The sequence below is a fragment of the Poecilia reticulata genome, linkage group LG22 (genome assembly GCF_000633615.1).
Source record: "Poecilia reticulata strain Guanapo linkage group LG22, Guppy_female_1.0+MT, whole genome shotgun sequence".
NCBI classification, from domain to species: Eukaryota; Metazoa; Chordata; class Actinopteri; order Cyprinodontiformes; family Poeciliidae; genus Poecilia; species Poecilia reticulata.
Window position 1 is genome coordinate 19,749,305 of NC_024352.1, and position 17,709 is coordinate 19,767,013.

A 17,709-nucleotide genomic window follows, 5' to 3' on the forward strand; every position below is an offset into this window, starting at 1 on the left:
TTAAGGTGGATCTGGAGACACTGGCCAGCTGCCTCCACTTCCAATCAGCACCAATTAAAGACATGGATGTTAGAGACCCAGAGGAAAAGGCCTTGGGCCGTAACAATCTAAAACCATTTAGGGGAACAATAACTAATCTGCTGTGGTTTATCAGATATATTTATAGTTCTGGTGAGAAGTTTCAGTTCTTTCATCCTGTAAATAACTTTAGACTTGTTACTTTCCAGGATGGACAGATTTTACAATATGCAGCAGCAATTATTTGTAATATCTAGAACTAACAAGCATGATTTTTTTTTTTTTGGAGAATGTTCTCCAATTTGTCCAAGCTTTAATACATACCAAGCTGAGCATCAACCATTCACTAGCGACAGGCTTCAGTCTTCTTGTCAATGTTTGTAGAATTCATTTACACTTGTTTGTTTCCTGGAATAACTTTGACTTTTAAGCATTGTTTTGTAAATTTTCCAAAAGCTTGAGATTTGGGTGAAATTTTTTTATGTATGGCATCATTGTCCTTTTTAGAACACCCAAAAACCATTAAGCTGTTGATTTATTAATATTCTTTCCACCTAGTGCAAAGCAACTAGCAGCAAAACACTCTGTCAGCATGACGATACTACCATCATGCTTGATAGTTGGTGAAATGTGAACCCTTAACTGCTCCAAACAGATCTTGCTGTTGTGCCAGAAGAACTCTGTATCTGTCATCTAAACACAGAGCGTATCTACAGAAAGATTTGGATTCTGTATGTGGGCAGCTGTAAGTTTCTGCTGAGCTTACTTCACGGTAATGTAATAAAAGAGAAGAGAATTTTAAGAGAAATTACTGGAGGGATTGGGGATGACTGTGTAAAGGAAATGGACAATTTTTTGTGATATTCAAGATAGATTTTGAGAATGTGACTAGATGGAGGAATTCCTGGGTTTATCTCTTAGACCTGGAACTGCACTCCTGGGCTTTGCATAGAATACTTTGATATTTGTGTTAACATTTCTAACATCTATGGGCTTTATGTGAAGTGTGCCTCAAATGTTCTTGACAAATTATTACAAACAAAGCCTACAATCTGAAACATTCCTTGTTAAAGTTTCACTTTAAGAATATTTTAGAAATATTCTTGGAAATTTCCCTGATGCTGGTTTGGAGTTCACGCCAAACATAAACCTGAGGTTTTTCTTCTTTATTTTTATTTCTCTGTGGGTTGGTATCGTTGATTGTGTTCATTCTCAGCTGTTCCTGTCTGAGTGGTTTTAGGTGGGCGGAGAAACGGACCTGATTTAACTCACAGGCAATTTATTTTGTACAAGAAAACGCATCTAAGGTCTGCGAGAATTCAGAGGTGTTTCATGGTCACAACTTATGCAAGGTGCCTCAGTGTTTGCAGAGTTAGTTATTTATCTCTCAGCCACGCTTCACCAAGAAGAGCTGTGTAAATATTACAATGTTTAAGAAGAGGGCTCTGCAGTTTCTGTGAGCTCATTTCCCTCCTGGGCGTGTCTGACTTAGACTGACTGCTTTCACTTCCCTGTGCAGCTGCAGACCTTCCAGAGGTTCTCAGAAGCCCGACGTGACGGCAGACCCAGAGATGAGTGTCTACAGCGATGCTTCCAACGAGGACCTGTGTGACGAGTTGGAGACCTTGGGGTGAGCTTAATAATCTCCTGACTTTTCCTTTTACTTCATGTTCAACACAGCAAGCCGCTCAAAACTGCCCTGCCTTCTCACAAACGGATGATTTTACCCTTTGTTTCAGCCACTGAATGTGGATTATACTGCGAGTAGACTTGTTTTGAATACAATAATTTGTTTGCATTTGTAGATGATGTGTTGTTTTCTTTCAAGAATGGTTTTAATATGAGGATAGCATAGGACCATGAAACAGTGTTTTTCGTGATCATAATATTCTATGGATTTTGAAGAAATAAACCAAATTCAGCTAACCAACCAAAGAGCAGTGTTCAATAGTTGTTTTGGTGACACTTTATTTGAAGGGGGGTGAATAAGACTGACATGACACTGTCATAAACATGACATAACACATGTCATGAACATGAATAAGCCTTCATGAATATTTATGACTGTCATAAACATGTCATAACACCCGTCATGAACATGAATAAGCCTTCATGAATATTTATGACTGTTGTCATAAAGTGTCATTCGGTAAATTACAACACTTTTAATACAAAGTTGACATTATTCAAAATGTCTTTGTTATGATAACGTGACATTAACCAATAAATCATTACTGGTATAAATTTGTTATAATATTATTACTGATTACACTTTAAAAATTAGGTAACTTTATGTTATTAAAGGTAAAGTTTAAACAGTAATGATTTATTGATTAATGTCAAGTTGTCATAACAAAGACATTTTGAATAATGTCAACTTTGTATTAAAAGTGTCACAATTTACCGAATGACACTTTATGATAACAGCCATAAATATTCATGAAGGCTTATTCATGTTCATGACATGTGTTATGTCATGTTTATGAAAGTGTCATTTCAGTCTTATTCAGCCCCCTTCAAATAAAGTGTTACCTTGTTTTTTCCTGAATGAAGGAGAACGTAATTACCATCAGGTCGTTTAAACTTTGCACCGAAAGTAAATATTTAACTCCTATGACGTGGGAATCTGGTATCTTCAGTGTGGCAGGGAGAGCTAGACTGTCCTCTGAGGAGTTGTGCACTCTGGTTTGTCCTCAACCTCAGAAAGTGTTTTGTAACCATCAGATTTACACACTACTCAGTCTGCACGGAAATGTTTACTCTTGGAAGTTAGAAAGGAGGCTCTGACCTGTTCTCAAACCTCAGATTCAAGAACAACAATGAGTTCGCACAGGTGCCAAAATCAAAAAAGTCTGAGGTTTTTCAGGCGTCATAGATGCCTCATGACTGCCTTGCTTTAAAAATTGTCCAGGTTGTTACTGATTCATCTTTGCTGAAATATATACTACTGGTTGTTGGACATAATACTGCTATGAATTTTTCCATTTGATCTGTAATGGCTTGTATAATAACTTTTTTCTCTTGTTTTGTTACGTCAGAGCAGAAAGTGATTCTGACTGTGAGATGTTGGTACCCTAAGTAGCTCAGCTACAAATATGAATCAGCTCTAAAACAGGTTTTACCTCTGGATTAGTGGCGTTCCTCCTCTGGAATGCTGCTCCACCTATTTGCCACTTTTTATTTGTAGTTTATATTAAAATTAAATACATTCTTGTTATTCAGTAATATAACAAGAATGTAATGCCATGCCTATAATCCTAGAGATTGTGGGTTCAAAATTGAACAGTCCCAGTGCTCCTCTTCGCATTAAGGCTCCTCGGAAAACCACAACCACATTACTGCTGCTTCTCTCCAGAATATCATCCCTAAATCAAGATCCATATAGCTCCAGATCCTGGCAGAGGAACCATTTTGGACAGATGATGAATTTTGTGTAGTTTCATAAACATATTCTGCTATGTATATTTTAGTGATGGTGTCACTAAATAAATTTTGGTGATGCTGTGTTTTATTTCACCATGCCATAACTTGTAACTGTTGGAAGTTGTTGGAAGCAGAACATGTGTCAGATTAGTTCCCTAATAAACGCAGTCAGCGTTAACAGCCGGAGACATTAGAAACTGGACACTGAAAATAAGTCTCAGCTGCTCCTTCAAGTGGAATCTAACAGAAGAAAACAGAGTTGTAAAGTTTTACCCTTCGCAACATGTGTTGTCCATAAAACCCAGCACATTGTAGCAAATCACAGGTAGTAAACTAAAACTTGTCTTTCAAGTTTACAGACAATATTACGAGCTTATGAATCCGTGTACGACTGACCCAAATCAGATCAGTGTGGTTTTTTTATCGTCCTTTTCTCAAGCTAGAAATGACAGTTTGTCTTTACAGAACTCCTCCCAACCTTTGATGCAAATGAAAAACTTTCACATCCCTTTTTACCGGTTTCATTTACATCTCTGGCACATTCACACTTATGAAATCTCTAAAATTTCTTGTACAGAAATCTCTGCTGTGCCCGTTGTCCTTTCACTTTGTTCAAATTTCAGTTTAAACCTGAGTGACCTTTCAACAAAACCACGGATGTAAAGAACATTCTCATTACGCCCGACTTCCTTTCTGCAGCTAGAAGAAGCAAGTGGGAAAAGGGAAGATAGAAAAATGCGATCAACTATGCAGAACCTATACAGGTCCTTATCAAAAAATTAGCACATTGTGATAAAGTTCAGTATATTCCATAATGTAATGATAAAAATTTAACTGTCACATATTTTAGATTTATTGCACACCAACTGAAATATATCAGGTCTTTTATTGTTTTAATACTGATGATTTTGGCGTACAGCTCATGAAAACCCAAAATCCCAAAATCATCAGTATTAAAACGGTAAAAGACCTGAAATATTTCAGTTGGTGTGCAATGAATCTAAAATATATTAGTTTACTTTTTTTCATTACATTATGGAAAATAATGAACTTTATCACAATATGTAAATTTTTTGAGAAGGACCTGTATAATGATATAGTCTAAAAGCAAAAAGGTGAAAAAAGTTCTAGTTACAAAACACAGGTAACATAGTGTGAGGAATAATTTAATCTCAAGAACAGATTTTTTGTTTTAGCTTAGTTTAGTTAATTTAGTATTTTGGACAACAATTCTCTAATGTTATAATTCATATATAGGAACACTTGTGCAGAAAACAATTTTGTGTTATTTCACATGTATTGTTCAATGTTTTTCAATGAATAATATTGGAACACTGACGGTGTATTGTGACTTTATAACACCTTACAGCTTCATTTATAAACAACAAAAAACTGATATATGCCAAAGTTTGAATTGGCAGGGAAGATTTTTTACAGATCAGTGAGAAAACGGCAGCCCTGCTAGTATTAGCTATGTGTGAATTTAAAAAAAGTAAATAGCTAAACTAAGTCTAAATAAAGCCTGAAAGAATTTAAGCATAAAAAAACAAAAAGCAAAACCTAACCTCACTCCTTTGCCTGTCCTTAACGCCTCCTTCCATTCAGCTACTAAACAAATTTTAACATTATCTGTTCAACATATTTAGGACTTGCTAAAAATCTTTATGGGTTGATGTGGACAAACAATTACAAATCAAACAATATTGAATGTCCCTCGCTGTCCTGGAATAAAAAACATCTTAAATCTCCACAATTCCACTTTTGAATATTTGGGATTAAACTCTATCAGGTTTCACTGTGTCTTATTGCTCAAAACGTGGTGCTGGAGAATCAGGCTGTTCAAATCAAAGTGTTTATTCTATTTCATGATTTTCATTGCAGGTGGTACCACTATGACCTGTCCCGGCATGCTGCAGAGGCTCTCCTCCTGTCCAATGGAGGAGATGGGAGTTATCTCCTGAGGAACAGTAATGGCGCTCCTGGCTGCTTTGCCCTCTCTGTCAGGTCAGTCACATGTCAGAACTAAAAAACACTAAAGGAGATTGTTTCTCCTATAGGTCAGGAGATTACTAGATTACCACTAGAATGTATTTCATGTTTCTTTGTTAAACTGGAACGAAATAAGTCAGAGCCTAAGGGCTGTAGACATTCAGGCAGTATATACTATATGTGTTGAATCTGCATGTTTGGCAGATGCAAAACAAAAAAAAAAATCCTAAATTCTGAAATGTTTTTTTTTCATTCTTTGAAACACATAGAGCAAAGGATTCAGTGAAGCATTTTCATGTGACACGCAGAGACAATGTCTACATCTTTGGGTTTAACGAGTTCCCAAGCCTTCAGGACTTTGTCAGCCACTTTGCCAACCAACCTCTCCTGGGAAGCGATGCAGGTATGAAGATCTAGATTTGTGATTCACCGGACTCACCAATAAGACACGTTCTATTCCATACCTGATTTCAGTCAGTCTGAACCCCATTTTTTTATACCAACAGGAGTTTTATAGGAAGTGATGCTGAGTATTAAGTGTTTTTGGGTTTTTTTTCCCCCAGAACTTATCAAGGAAAAACAAAATAGGATAAAGCGAAACCAACACGACAAAAACTGTCTATACAAACTTACTTTCATGGTTCTGTTTATTGGTTCACCTTGAAGTATCTGCTGCGGTAAAGTTTAAACTGTTTGTATTTAGACATAATGTTTCCATGTTGAGTTTTTCCAACCTTACTGACTTGCATAGTCAGTTAGAGTTAGTGGTGTCCAGATCAGCTCCACTCTAAACAGTAATTGGCTCTAAAACATGTTTACTTCTGGTTTAGTTGCATTCTTGCATGGGAATGCTGGTCGAATTTTCCACTTTCTAACTGTAGTTGGTGTATATATCGATCAGTAATCCGAACAACCATCCGTCCCATGTGCTTTATTTACCCGACACTGGGTGATAAGGATTAGGTGTTAGAAAGAACAGTCCGAGTACTCCTCTTCCCATTGGTATGTGCCTCGGAAAATCGCAACCTCCTTTTAGTCGCTTGTTTCCTCAATTTCATTCCTAAATCAAGTCTTGTATAACTCATGATCACTCATCCATCATGGATGGATGTATGGATTGATAGATGAGGTAGCGTATTTGGAAAGTTTAGCAAAGAAAACAGTAATTTAACTGACATCTTCTTATTTTATAGAATCAACTGTCTGAGGGGGAAATTATGTAAAAAAAATTAACTTGCCTCTTGTCTTTGAACCAGGGACCCTCATCGTGCTTAAGAGTCCGTATCCGTGGCGTGTGGAAGAGCCATCCATCTATGAGTCGGTGCGAGTTCACACCGCCATACAGACGGGTCGGACAAAAGATGATCTGGTCCCCAAAGCACCATCGGTATGAGGAGAAGCTTTGTTTTCATTTGCTTGCGTTGTTTAGGTTTATAGACTAGTAAAGTTCATTGGAATGGTTGTGTATGATTTAGGTGTGAAACCTTATGATTTAATGATAACATAGAAATGTACTTTTTCACCCAGTCCCAACTTGTAATAAACCTTTCGTTCCTACGTTTACCCAACTTTTTGTGTATTTCAAGCTAAATTTCACAGCCAAAATGTGCAGTGTAGGTCAGTCAGGCGTTTTTAAGGAAATTATGTATGTCCAGAGGAAGTTCTACATTTGCATGTTCCTCATGTAGTCGGTGTGAATAGATGTAGAAGTGGGTTTCAGTCATGTTTACTACATTCTGTGCTTGTCTCTAATGACCAAGCAGAGCCCCCACATGGAGGTTCAATCAAATAGTGAGTGCAGAGAGATTAAAATGCCTTTCTGAGTTCGGCCATTTTGTTTAAAATAGATTTTTTTATTTATTTAATTTAAAGTTTAAAATTTGTAAACCATAATAATAAATACCACAAAAAATAACGGCTTGAAATGTATTTTCATTCTATCATTTGTGGGTCTTGGTTGGTGAATGAAATTGTCTCCAAATATTGCTTCAATTTCATTTAATTTAAAAAGTTTTTTTTTTTATCTTAAACTATTACTCCTGCCTTTCTACTGACACACAGCATGTCATTACAGCTGGGCACCAAGGAAGGCTACCTGGTGAAACAAGGAGCAATTGTGAAGGTGAGAACATTGAAATCAGGCCATCTGTACACATTAGAAAACAATCATCAGATACTCGGATACATTAAGAATCCAAACTCAAATTTCAGTTTTGCTGACTTGGCTGCTCATGCTTAAAATCTAACATCATCTTTAATTTACAGATACATTTGAAACTTGTTTTTTTTTTTTTTTTGGCAGAATTGGAAACAAAGGTGGTTTACACTCCATAGAAATGAACTGAAGTACTTTAAAGACAAAACGGTAAGGTTATTTCACATTCCAGGTTATAACTTTGACATAGCTATTTGACAGGTTAATTATTTGATAAATGGTAAATGTTAGTATGTGTTATCTATTGATCAAGTTAATACTAGCATCTAATCAGCTACATTGTTCCTTGTTGCAGTGTGAGGAGCCCATTCGGACGCTGGATTTAACATCTTGCTCTGCTGTCCAGTTTGACTATTCTCAGGACAAAGTCAACTGTTTCTGGTACGTAACTTACTGTGTTGGTATGAATCTTTTACTTGAGGAGCATTTGTCATTAATGAATGTAAAGAAATAGCATAATAAGGTCAAACACAAGATTTAAACAAAAACGATAATCAGCTGGAAGTCAAACAAGTTTTACAGAGAAGTACTCTGGTGTTTTCCACAATGTCACAACCTTTTGGGTTTTTGGAAAAGCCCTCATTATGTCAATACTTTTAATGATCCAACCACATATGACTTAAATAAAGACACGCATTTGGTGTACTCTATGTTAATACAACAGTCTCAAACACAATGCTTCTTTGTGTGATATCATGGAAAATATCTAAAGAAATCAAACACGATATCAGGAAGAGAACTGCTAGCTTTGATAAGTATAGTTCATCCTTGGACACAATTTCCAGATGACTGAAGGTGCCATGTTAATGTACAAATACAGTCACCATGGGATAGGTGAGATGAACATGTTCTGGTGCACAAATATTCATCTCATTCCTAGCAAAAGAAAATCCTGACTAAAGCAGGTAATTTACCAACATGGTTTTGTTCATAAACTGCAAAATGTAGAAATATACAGAAAAGGTTTGTGCTGTCAGTAGACAGGCTTCACTTTGTGTTACTGTTACCACTTCTGCCTCCTTAGCTGTGCTACGTTTTCTATTGCTCAACTCATGTTGAGCAACAAAAAAAAAAAAATGTAGCCACATTGCTTCAGTTTCTCATGGCAAAAAATACTTTTTTTTTTTTGCTCTGTGCTCCATCATGTGATTGCTGTCCCCACAACCTACTTATTATTTTACAGCAGTTTGAAACCCTCCTAAACACCTGCACATATAAACAAAACCCTCTTCTGAGTTGAACTTCCCCATATTGACTTTTTTTTCAAACATTGGTATTTTTTGTGCGAATAAAGGGAAGTCTAAGGCGACAGTGGAGGAAACTGACCTGAGTTCCAGCTGTCGGCACAGTCATTTAAATAATTTCACATTCAACCCATCTGTCTAAACAGGAAAGAACGGATTTGTTGTTTTTTTTGTCTAACCCCGCAAAAATAGTTTGTTTGGTTTTATTCTGTAAATTAAAACATAAGACCAAGAGAAAATGAAAAACGTAAGAGTTAACAAAATTGAGAAATGTGTTGAGTAAAAAAAAGTGGCATAAAGCAAAGCTGAAACTTAAAGAGGAAGCTGATAAAACATACAAAAACTGACAATTGAAAGAGGAAGACAAGATAACAAATAAAGTCCAAAATGAGCAAAATGAGAGATCAAGGAAAACTGAGCAGAAACTTTTACCAGATGAACATTTCAGAAATAAACTGGAAATAAACTGCAGATGACTGATTTTATCCATTTTTTATTTATCATTGTTTTTTAGTTTTCAACAGACATATTCTACTTGATTTAAAACTGCTATGTTTGCTTGAAGTAACTTTGCATGTCTTTCTGTGTGTCCACAGTCTCGTATTTCCCGATCGAACATTTTACTTCTGCGCAAAGACAGGAGTTGAGGCAGACGAATGGATTAAGATACTCCATTGGAAGCTGGTGAGTTCCATCAGACTGATTCACACGGATTATTTAATCTGTGATACAGCCAGCAGGAAAAGAAATATAAGAATATGGGCATCATTCATCTGCTTTTACTGCCAAAACTTCCAATTTCTGAGAAAAAGAAGACAATTAGAAATGCAATCCTTTGCATGACACCAGAAATGATTCAATGTTTACCAGAGTTTTGTCAAACAGGGGGAATTGCATGGATTGAGCAGCTGAGGGAAAATCCATTATTACAACAGTGTCTGAAACATTTAAGCTTACGAACCATAAATCTACTTCCTTATTACTGTAATATGATTTCCTTTCTTGCTGCTCCTCATCTCTTCTGTTTCACAACAAGAAGAAATTTGCAACCATTGCTGGAAAAAGAAAAAAACAAAACCAACGTGTGGCTTTAATTTTTTTTTTTAGTTTTCACCATTTCTGAAACCAGTGTTCTCAAATCAGCTTTTTTAATCTTTGCTTTTGCTTTCAGTCTCAGATAAGAAAAGGGCGATGATGATCATCCATGAAGAAACAGGACAATAGCTCCATTCTCACAGAAGATGCCAGGATACCTGAAGGAATGAGGCAGATCTGGAATATGTTGCACAGCACATTTTACAAGAGGTCTTTGAACAACCTATTGAAGGATTTTGAGAATTCTGTAGAGTTCCTGGATTTAAAAAGAAAAAAGTATGGTGAACAGCAGTGCATTCACTGAAGAAAAAAACATTTCAAAACTCACGCAAATGTTTTATGTAAATATAAAAATAAATTCTTTTGGTACAATGTGCACTTTCAAAACAATGTTAGCTGTGAACTGAGACATGTCAGTGTAGTTTTGATGGACACACTGCAGTACAGAATGGTTTTGGTTATATTTGAGTTATGACTGACTTGTAGCTTTATAGACTCAACATAAATGAGGGCAGAAGCAGAATAACAAGCGCTTGAAGCAGAACCAGTTCCGATCACTGAGCCAGAATGCTTTATATTACATGTTTGTGTACATTATTATTTTTTTAATTCACCTCAAGTGGGAGTAAAGCTAACTGAAATGTCTCTGATAGATTAAATACTCATAATCAAACTGTAGTGTATCCATCTTTAATCTTGTTTAATAAAATGTTCACTTTCTTTTTTTCAACAAACCTCCATTGAAGGTTTAAATTCCTGACTCAGTTAATATGTGCTCTCTTTTAATTCAAAGTCCAACATATATTAAATGTGAAATATAGTACAGTGGACAATTTTAGTGACATATAGGAGTAGGCCTGTCACGATAAATTTTTCTGGACGATTGTCTGAAAAATTATTGGGATAAATGATAATATTGTTTCAAGACCTTCTGACACTGATTTAATGGAAATGACTAATAATGCATGCGATTTACTGCCATAGATAGATGCACTTTATTTTCAAAAGAACACATTACACTGGAACTGATAAACTAAATAAACAAACCAACCAAAAACAAAAATAAAATAGATTCTCAGTCTCCATTAACAAAATGTGTACTTGAATAAAAAATAAACATGAAGCCAAAGTGGAAATACATATTGAATTCAACCAAAAGAGTGCAGATTATGAAGTCTGCATACTATATTGCCCTTCAGTAATTACTAGATTTAAAAAGAGAAGACGGGCACATCCGACTACCTGATGCAGTAGTTCATACTACACGATTTTTTGCCCCTATTTTCCCTTTACCAAAATCTTAGATCATTGGCCGTTCTAAGATTGTCGCTGGTGATTTCGTAACCGGTCATCCTGTAGTGTGATTTAGATCGTCATGGCCGCTCTGATCTAAATCAGGGGTTTTCCCCGACTGGGAAGCCAATCAGAAAGCGCAGATTCTCCTCCGCGCTTTCTGAGGGGAAATGACGAGGGGAATCCCAAACAACTGACACCACGCAACCCGAAGTCCAGCGAACATCGGAGATGATTTGTGGAAACCACATTAATGTTTATTCAACATTTCGTGCAAAGAATATAGAAATGACAAGGGGAGGAATTGGAGCCAAATTGCTACTGCAGTTGATAAACCCGGTAAGTTTTCAGCTGTTCTTCGTTAACGTGACATAAATAGGTTAAATAGGTTATAATGATTTTCATTCAGTCAGGACTTTACTCTGACTCTAGCCACATGCATCATAGGTAGATTCTAGTAAAGCATTGATTAATGCCTGATTTTAAAATTAGTTAACTGGACGTGTAGCCATCATTTTGGCTCAGGTGGCAGGACACCATACGGCACGACAAACCGGATTGAACCGTTATACCTATAGGATTTCTGTCGGCTAATGTGTCGCTCAGGTTTTGAAAATGGGCCGACAGTCGGTCGACAACTCGTGTAGTGTGCGCTGGACATTACACTAAGGAAATGAGGAAGGGAGGGTCAGTGGAGAGCACCGGAACTGAGCCTTTTTTCATTCAGTGTCATCAATAGAAAGAAAAAAAGGCAGGAAGAGACGATAAGGCCGATAATTAAAATGAGGTCGATAGGTTTAATTTAACGTGTGATTAATTGATTTATCGTTTATCGCGACAGGTCTAAGGTAAGAGAAAAAGAGGCGGCACCATTTTAGTTGTCAAAATGTGAACATTTATTCAGACTTTAACTCAACAGAAGAATGAAACCTTGGCAAACAGAGCACAAAGTTGATTTAAACTGATCCACAAACAATGAGAAACTACAGAAATCTCCCCAACATGGCATGAACATCTCAGCAAACCGACAGGAATATGATGAGTTGGGAGTAATTTGGTGGAACCTGCTGCCGATCTGAACTCATGTCACCTCGACCACCTGCCTCAGATTCTCTATTAGTGGAGCCAACTCCTTCTCCAGACTCATGATGAGACCTGAGGACACAGAAACACGTCTTAGCTCAGCTGTTATCCACCTTTCAAAATGGCTGAAACAAAGCATTTCACCTGTGTTGGCGTTGCTGCTGGCAATGAAGCTGATGACCAGAGGGAGCCGATTAAACTGCACGATCTGTTCAGCACAAACATAACACGGCATCATGGAGGCAGAATATCAAATCCTATCAACATGGACCAAAATCAAGTAATCAATATTATTAACTAAAGGGTAAGATGTTAATGGAAACTGAAGCCTTGGGTGCTGATGTGACACTAAATGTTTTTGTCAATTAGGAACTTTAAATGGAGATTGCACGACATCTAAATGTGCTTTTTCAGAAGGTTTTAAGAAAACAAAATAACCACATGCAGATTTACGTATTTGAGTATTTCCAAGAAGTCAAAATTTTTATCCTGATGGAAAACGCTAGATATTTTTATAATAATATTTGTGAAAAAAAAAAATCACTGTTTCTAGTATTAGCTCTACACTATGATTTAATGTACAGTTATGGGAAACCGTCCCCCTTACAGCTACCGGTACCACCTCGTCTAAAGCACTTTCAGCAGAACATTTCTCTCTGACTTTATCAGTTTCACATCACTATGATAGAATTTTGGCCCACCCTTTTTCCCAGTATTGCCGCCTGACCTCATTGAGCCTTGGAGACCCACATATGTACACATCTCTGTTGTTGTGCTCCCACTACATTTCCTGCAGAAAGAGGTCTGGTGGAGTGATCATAACTCATTCATGCTATTCTTTTTGCAGCCACTCTGTTGATGCTTCATTCAAAAATAATCATAATGTGGGTAACCCACATTACTCAATTGTCGGACAGATGGCCTCACACACACACACTCTCTCACACACACACACAAGTGTTTGTAGATGACCCAGTGGCTGCTAAACGAGCCTGAGTCTTCCGTCGTTCTTTTTGACATTGCGTAGACAAGATATTAAGAACAAAAAAAGAAATGAAATGTGTTCGAGGAGGTTAAGTCTAACACCAGAATAATATGCATCTTCTAACCTGGTAGGAGTTGTAATAGCAGATGATGCTCTTGTTTTTAGAGAGGCCGAGCTTGCTGCCCTGATCCGTAGCAAGAGCAAAGGTGGATAAGAATCCAGGTCTCAGGGCATGGACTGGGGCGTTGTCATTGGCAACTGCAGGGATACAGCATTCATCCACATAAGAGAAATATAAACCATCTCCATCATTCATTTTGGATTATATGTGAGAAAATACATGCAACTCAGAATGCATTTTTAAGGTTATCAAAACATTTCCGTTCCAACGACTGTCACAGGAGTCCCGGTCTTACCTTTGATAACTGGAACGCCATCTCTGTCTGTGACAACAACAGCGTGAAGGCCTTCAACACTGTGGAGAACAAACAGCTGATTTAGCAACTTTGAAGAAAGCCCTACCTGATAACTGTGATTCTTCAACACCACCAACCTTTGCAGCTGTTTGTACAGGTATCTCTTTAAATCCTGTAGAAGACAAAACATGTTGGAAACTGGATTATACAACATGGTTCACAGGTCTTTGGTGGGATCTAATCAAAGCAAGTAAACCAGCAGAAGTGCTGAATGTCAAGGGCCAGACAGCATATTCTGTCAGTGACCACATAACAAATGCAAGAGCTATATCAATTTTGTTTTCTTAAATATGGTTCAGTTCAAAACTCCTGATCTAAACTAGTCCTTTACATTTTACTTTCAAGTTAGTTACCAACCTACTCTGTAACCATTTTAAAGTAAATAAAAAACACAGATCTTTTATGGCCCCATTCTGAAGCACTGATAATACTATATTAGATCCTTTGGTCCAATTACTGTGCATCTGGTTTGAAATTCTGATTAAAGAGTCTAGACACCAGATGTTCAGAGACGTTGTCCCAGTTTGATGGGGCCACATGGCAGCTGTGTCCTACAATGCAGTAATTGACATCATAAATTGTAATTCAAAATTATTTTTATTGATTTTTTTTTACATAACCACATTTCTGAAAAAATACTTGCTTGATTCCCAGCAGCAGAGTTGGTGAAGAATGTGAATGTTTTAGCCACCCACTTCGATAGAAAACTCTAAAGCTGATTTTGCTAGAATGACTGTTAAAAACAGTTGGATATATCTGGTCTGCTGTCCATTATGAGACTCCTGACTGACCGAATGATTCACGTAATCAGAAGCAAACAGCGGAATAAAGTCATTTCTTTCGTGCCCCAGCATTTAGTTTTCCATCTTCACCCAAACGCACCAGGTCTTCAAGCTTAATTACATCAGACTAAAGGATATTGACGATAATTTATAGAGTTAACATATTATTATTGCGTAAAAATATCTATTGAAGCTGCTATTAGAAGTAAATAAACCATACTCACATCTGCCATGATGTGTTTTTATCTCCCTCTCTACGACTCTGTGGAGAAAGAAAATGTTTCAACAAGATATTATAATAAACGAGGAGAAGCTGTACGTTTCTTCTGGTGCAGCGTTTATGTTAAATATACAAGCTAACAAGGCAGCTAAGTTTAACTTCGTTCGTTTATCAAGTTCAGCCACCAACAGTTGCTTAATAACCAGCCTGTAGGTTTTTACAACAAAAACCAAAACAACGATTTAAAAGATTTTCCCTACCTTTAATGATTTTATCTCCGATTTCTACATGCTAAACCAGAAGCTAACATCACATGACACCCTGGGTTTGTTTCCGGTATTAGAGGGTGGAGCATTTAAAGACCCTTTTCCGCATAAGCGCTGAATCTTACGTCAAACTCCCACCATATTGTGAGTGGCATTTTCAAAGTAACATCATTACAAGTACAGTGTCTAATCTCAGGCATTCACTTTGGGCTGCATTTCAACTTCTGCCATCAGGATAGAGATACAGAATGACTGCGTAAAACCTATAGGCCGCTGTTAGACTCATACATTTCAGCCTGTGATGACTCTACTGACCCCCTGAAAAATCGTTGTCTTTGAGATTGTTATAGTTTATTTTTCTTAATTTCTTCATGTGTGTCAATGTTGACTAGGCAGCAAAGTGGTCTTCGGGGACAATGAACTTAATTGAATAAATCAGATTATAACACGCCTTTGGTTAAAGTGTGTGGTTGATTGCACAAAAAGTTGGTAATCACGTTTTAGCCACTAGAGGGAAGCATTTCTCTGCTCTCATATGCGCACCGCGGAGGCTGAAAAGACTTACACAAATATCCTGGTTTAATAGAAAAATGCATGTATATTTTTTTCTTTACTGCATTAGAATTACCTACTAAATAATTTTATGTCACATGAATACAGATTTTTTTGTTGGTTGTTTGTTTTCAGAAACAGGCAAAAGGAAGCAAAAGCAAACAAGTAAAAAAAAAAGAAAAAAAACATCTCGTTAAAAAGCTAAAACTACTATTATCTCTTGTGTTCATCTCTTTTCTACTGCCTAAAGTTGCATAGGGGGGTTGAGTACACCAGCTGATACCTTGGCAATAACACCCTGTTGGTGGTATTGCCCATAACATGGTAGGGGCATAACAAGCTAGTGGTAGTAGTATAATGGTGTGGGAGATTATTTTCTTACAGTATGGGCACCTTACAACCACTTGAACACCATTTTTACTTACATTAGCCTAAGTGTCGTCTGTGATGTGGTGACTGAGGCTATCTGAGAGAACTGAGTAAGATCAGGGTTCACAACATTATATTATTCTTATCTTGCTAAAATAGAAGGGAAAAACATTTAGCTAGATCTAAAAACTCTCAGGCTATTCTCAGTACATCCCAAATAGGTTCTATATGGTAAAGAACCATGCAAAGACTACCCAGGTTCTTATGTATGCTTTCTGTTCCACAAGGGTTCTTATACAGTGTAAGGAGAGAAAAAAGTGATAATATACCTGACATTTTATGTCAGTGAACTTTTATTTGCACATGGTTTTACTAAATGTTGCAATGCTGGAGTTTCCATATAAAAGGTAAATACATGATTATTAAGTCATATTTTTTCTAGATAGCAACAAAGTTGTAAGAGCTAAGGCTTTTTGGATTCCCATTCTGGAGACCACAACACTTTTATGTAAAACATTTTTTTTCTCTGAGACCATTAGCTAAAATAACTATTTATCTTTTTCTTTTCTTTTTTCTTTTTTGTACAGTTCAGGTACCAGTTGAACCAGGTAATTGTAGACAATACCATGTGAAGGACACCTCGACCAGACATTAAATCAAATACATTTGATTCTCATCGAAAAAATAATCAGATATGTCCGGTTGATTTCCTGCTCGCTCTGTGCCTCAACGATATCTCTGTTTATTTGGGTGTTTGCTGTCTGTCTGTACTCCCAGACTGGTCGATATGCCTGTCATAGTCTCTGCCAAAGTGCAGAAAGTATGACAGAATTTTTCTGCTTTGATGTGATTTTTTTTATACATTGTGATCACAGACAGTGAAAAGTCTAGTATTTTCCTCCCGTTCTAACTCTGTAGTCTGACCATTTTAACAGTTATTTCTATTCCATCTCAATGTGTAAAATAAGCGAGCAACTCCCACACTATCTGACGGTGGATAGGCTGCAAAGTTTACACTACTGTTTAAAGTCTATAAAAAGGCTTATGCCCACACTCTAAAGTCCAACTGTGTTTGGTTGTATCTCCACTCTGCTTATCATATGATAGCCCAACAGAAATGGAAGTTTCTAGGCTAACAACATACAACAATAAAATAAAATGTAATCAGGAAATCACAGTTCACTCAAAACCCTGAGTCAGAGTTTGGATCAACACCAAAAAAGTATAGAATATTCCAGCAGCACTTAAATCACTACACTGACTTCCTGTTTGAAACGAATAGCTTTTAAAATTGTATTTGTCTATAAAGTAATGAATAGTCTTGGGCCTAAGTCCATCTAAGAATAACAAACATATGGGAGACATATTTCCTATTGAGTGGTTTAGGAAGCTGCAAGATTCAAGAGAAGCTCATCCTAACATACTCAAGAAAGAATGAGATCCAAGCTCCAAGTAAAGATAAATAAACAAACATTGTCATGTGAATTGTCTGACTGGACTAAAGTTTTCTATTTTTTTAGCATTATGTGCGATTAGGATGCTGCAACTGACAGTAATATCCAGTCAAACATTTGAAAAGTCTTTGAATTGTTTCAAAGTTTGCATAAAAAGGTATGAAAGGAGCATAAGGTGTTGGTGCAGAAACACAGGCAGCTACGTTCACAATTACAAGTTTCAGGTTTCAAGTACAACAAGTCAA

At 36.8% G+C, this 17,709-nt stretch overlaps 2 protein-coding genes across 2 annotated transcripts; one reads left to right on the top strand and one right to left on the bottom strand.

Moving 5' to 3' along the window:
• Positions 1-1,556: 1,556 nt before the first annotated feature.
• dapp1 (dual adaptor of phosphotyrosine and 3-phosphoinositides) lies at positions 1,557-10,834 on the top strand. The gene is made up of 9 exons (XM_008400158.2): positions 1,557-1,648; positions 5,323-5,445; positions 5,700-5,833; positions 6,687-6,817; positions 7,505-7,552; positions 7,733-7,795; positions 7,941-8,026; positions 9,486-9,573; positions 10,061-10,834. The coding sequence occupies exons 1-9, from the start codon at positions 1,590-1,592 to the stop codon at positions 10,082-10,084; spliced, it is 756 nt and encodes a 251-aa protein (XP_008398380.1). The 5' UTR covers positions 1,557-1,589; the 3' UTR covers positions 10,085-10,834.
• A 1,315-nt stretch (positions 10,835-12,149) lies between these two features.
• On the bottom strand, positions 12,150-15,189 carry lamtor3 (late endosomal/lysosomal adaptor, MAPK and MTOR activator 3). Its single transcript, XM_008400157.2, has 7 exons — positions 15,084-15,189; positions 14,828-14,865; positions 13,899-13,933; positions 13,762-13,820; positions 13,470-13,603; positions 12,505-12,568; positions 12,150-12,432 (listed from the first exon to the last, which is right to left on the bottom strand). Exons 2-7 carry the CDS (start codon positions 14,834-14,836, stop codon positions 12,359-12,361), a joined length of 375 nt encoding a protein of 124 aa, XP_008398379.1. The 5' UTR covers positions 14,837-14,865; positions 15,084-15,189; the 3' UTR covers positions 12,150-12,358.
• Between the last annotated feature and the right edge of the window lie 2,520 nt (positions 15,190-17,709).

Coding starts and splice junctions, on each gene's coding strand:
- lamtor3 (XM_008400157.2), bottom strand. Junction 13,821..13,898: donor CTGTACAAACAGCTGCAAAG/GTTGGTGGTGTT, acceptor TGTTCTCCACAG/TGTTGAAGGCCTTCACGCTG. Junction 12,569..13,469: donor GCTATTACAACTCCTACCAG/GTTAGAAGATGC, acceptor TGTGCTGAACAG/ATCGTGCAGTTTAATCGGCT.
- dapp1 (XM_008400158.2), top strand. CDS start 1,590: ATGAGTGTCTACAGCGATGCTTCCAACGAGGACCTGTGTGACGAGTTG. Junction 6,818..7,504: donor TGGTCCCCAAAGCACCATCG/GTATGAGGAGAA, acceptor ATGTCATTACAG/CTGGGCACCAAGGAAGGCTA. Junction 7,553..7,732: donor AACAAGGAGCAATTGTGAAG/GTGAGAACATTG, acceptor TTTTTTTGGCAG/AATTGGAAACAAAGGTGGTT.